This window comes from Lynx rufus, unplaced genomic scaffold (assembly GCF_022079265.1).
Source record: "Lynx rufus isolate CCGP_SWC_20201006 ecotype Redwood Valley unplaced genomic scaffold, mLynRuf1.p SCAF_9, whole genome shotgun sequence".
Lineage (NCBI taxonomy): Eukaryota > Metazoa > Chordata > Mammalia > Carnivora > Felidae > Lynx > Lynx rufus.
Genome location: NW_025814897.1, coordinates 63,726,622 through 63,728,841, shown reverse-complemented (window position 1 = coordinate 63,728,841; position 2,220 = coordinate 63,726,622). Strand labels below are relative to the sequence as shown.

Below are 2,220 nucleotides of genomic sequence, written 5' to 3'. Positions count from 1 at the left end.
TTCACCTCAGATACTCACTTTCCCAGCAGGCTCCGCGGCGGAGCTTCCCGTCGCCCTAGAGGCCACAAGACGACTGACTTAGCCCAAAAGGAACTGGACGGCACGCACCGTCCCACACTAGGTGGCGCCTGGTTCCCCTGCCCGGCGCTGAGAGCTCGGAGCGCCTTGAGGCCCGCCCCCCTCGCCTCCTCTGGAAGGAACTAGCACCTCTTCTCCGCCCTCCCCCAGGTTGCCAACGAGGCAGGCTGTGATACTCATGCGCAAACACGTCCCCCACGCACCTAGGTACAGCGCATGCGTCCTCTCAAACCCGTCTCTCCGCAGCTTCTCTCTTCGAATTTCCAGTTCCGGCCTCCCAAGGGCGGAGACAAGCTAGGAATTATGCGGCTATCGGTCGCAGCCGCCATCTCCCATGGCCGCGTATTCCGCCGACTGGGCCTTGGTCCCGAGTCCCGCATCCACCTGTTGCGGAACTTGCTTACGGGACTTGTGCGACACGAACGCATCGAGGCGCCATGGGCGCGCGTGGACGAGATGAGGGGCTACGCCGAGAAGGTGAGGGGCGGGGTCCTCTAGTCCACCGCGCGCTTCTGGCCTGAGATCCGGCTGGACTTGGGAGAGAAGTGGCATAGCCCTGGTATCCCCTGCCCAAAGGCTGGAGCCCTTATTACCCTGAGTTGAGTCCACTCCTCCGGCCCCCAAATGGGCTACTGGTGAGAGCTGCGGAGTTAGGGGTGGCCTGAATTAGCGGGATGCCTTGCTAGGGGAATGAATGAGTTGTGGCCCGGCACTAAAGGAGTAAGATTTGCGCCTCCTTTCTTGCTCGGGTTGAATCAGTGATGTTGTCTTCTCAGCTCATCGACTATGGGAAGCTGGGAGATACCAACGAACAAGCCATGCGCATGGCTGACTTCTGGCTCACGGTGAGTGCATCCATCCTGTCTGCCTCCCATATCTTATCCTTTGCTCCCTGTGGGGAAGGGGATTGTTAGAGGAAGGACGACTGGGCAGAATTAAGCTAAGATACTCACTTTACGGACACATATTGTAAACTAAGTTAGAAACGTGTGCCTTAAGTTAGTTGAATGCTATGTGAATCAACCTGCACAACTGCCTGTAACCCCTCTGTGTTAACTTTGACACTACCACTTTAAGGGGTGGGAGAGTTCAGTGTGTACATGTTTGGACCCTGCTTTGGGGAGTGCTGAAAGTCCAGTGTGTCACTGCAGTGGTGCCTGACTGTCCTCTCTCCCGAATAACTCTCCCCCTCTAGGAGAAAGACTTGATCCCCAAGCTGTTTCAAGTACTGGCCCCTCGGTACCAAGGTCAGAATGGGGGCTACACGAGAATGCTGCAGATCCCAAATCGGAGTAAGCAGGATCGGGCCAAGATGGCAGTGATCGAGTATAAAGGGAACTGCCTCCCACCCCTGCCCCTGCCTCGCAGAGACAGCAACCTTACACTTCTAAACCAGCTGCTTCAGGGCTTGCGGCAGGACCAGAAAGCAAGCGTCCACAGCTCCCACACAGCTCAAACACCAGGGATTTAACTGGAGCCAAAGGGTGTATAGCACCCTCCTCAGTGCCCATGCTCACAGTAATCTCTAAGAAAAACTGGAGCTAGAGTCATTAACGGACAGTCTTCATGGAAAAGTTTCTGGGGAACCAGATAAATCATATCTGTGCACAGTAGATAAAATTCATCATATGAATGTATGTATGTATGTATATATTTTTTTTCCTCTCCTTGGGATTTCTGGAGAATGAGAACTATCCAAATGCTCAGTCTCCTTGGGTTAGTGAATTCACTGCTTATGTTTCTGGCTCTTCATTTGGGTTGTTTGGTTAGCACAGTTTTGTTTTTCTTAATGCCAGTTTATATGGGGCACGTATCCTATAATTCCAAACTGGCCTCCAAAGGTGATTGAGTTTTGACATCTAGCATAGAGATTGAGCCCCTAGGATTTCTTAGAGAAAGATTACTCCCTGACAGGGACCTAGAATTGAACACCTAGAATTGAACCTTCCATAATAATCTGATACTTTGGGAAACTTCAAGAAACACTACAACTATTCCTCTGTTTCTAGGCAGGATCACATATTACCCCCATGTGTTCCCCTCAGCCCTGAATAGACCTTAGAGGACAGGACCTGAGAACTCGGATGTACTACCGTCCTGGCCAGCGTCAGTGGAAGCATTCAGTAAAGGATAAGCCCCTTC

General features: G+C 52.3%; 1 protein-coding gene across 1 annotated transcript; it reads left to right on the top strand.

Moving 5' to 3' along the window:
• Positions 1-315: 315 nt before the first annotated feature.
• MRPL17 (mitochondrial ribosomal protein L17) lies at positions 316-1,715 on the top strand. Its single transcript, XM_047071086.1, has 3 exons — positions 316-555; positions 855-923; positions 1,274-1,715. Exons 1-3 carry the CDS (start codon positions 382-384, stop codon positions 1,547-1,549), a joined length of 519 nt encoding a protein of 172 aa, XP_046927042.1. The 5' UTR covers positions 316-381; the 3' UTR covers positions 1,550-1,715.
• Positions 1,716-2,220: the final 505 nt, after the last annotated feature.

Coding starts and splice junctions, on each gene's coding strand:
- MRPL17 (XM_047071086.1), top strand. CDS start 382: ATGCGGCTATCGGTCGCAGCCGCCATCTCCCATGGCCGCGTATTCCGC. Junction 556..854: donor TGAGGGGCTACGCCGAGAAG/GTGAGGGGCGGG, acceptor TTGTCTTCTCAG/CTCATCGACTATGGGAAGCT. Junction 924..1,273: donor TGGCTGACTTCTGGCTCACG/GTGAGTGCATCC, acceptor CTCCCCCTCTAG/GAGAAAGACTTGATCCCCAA.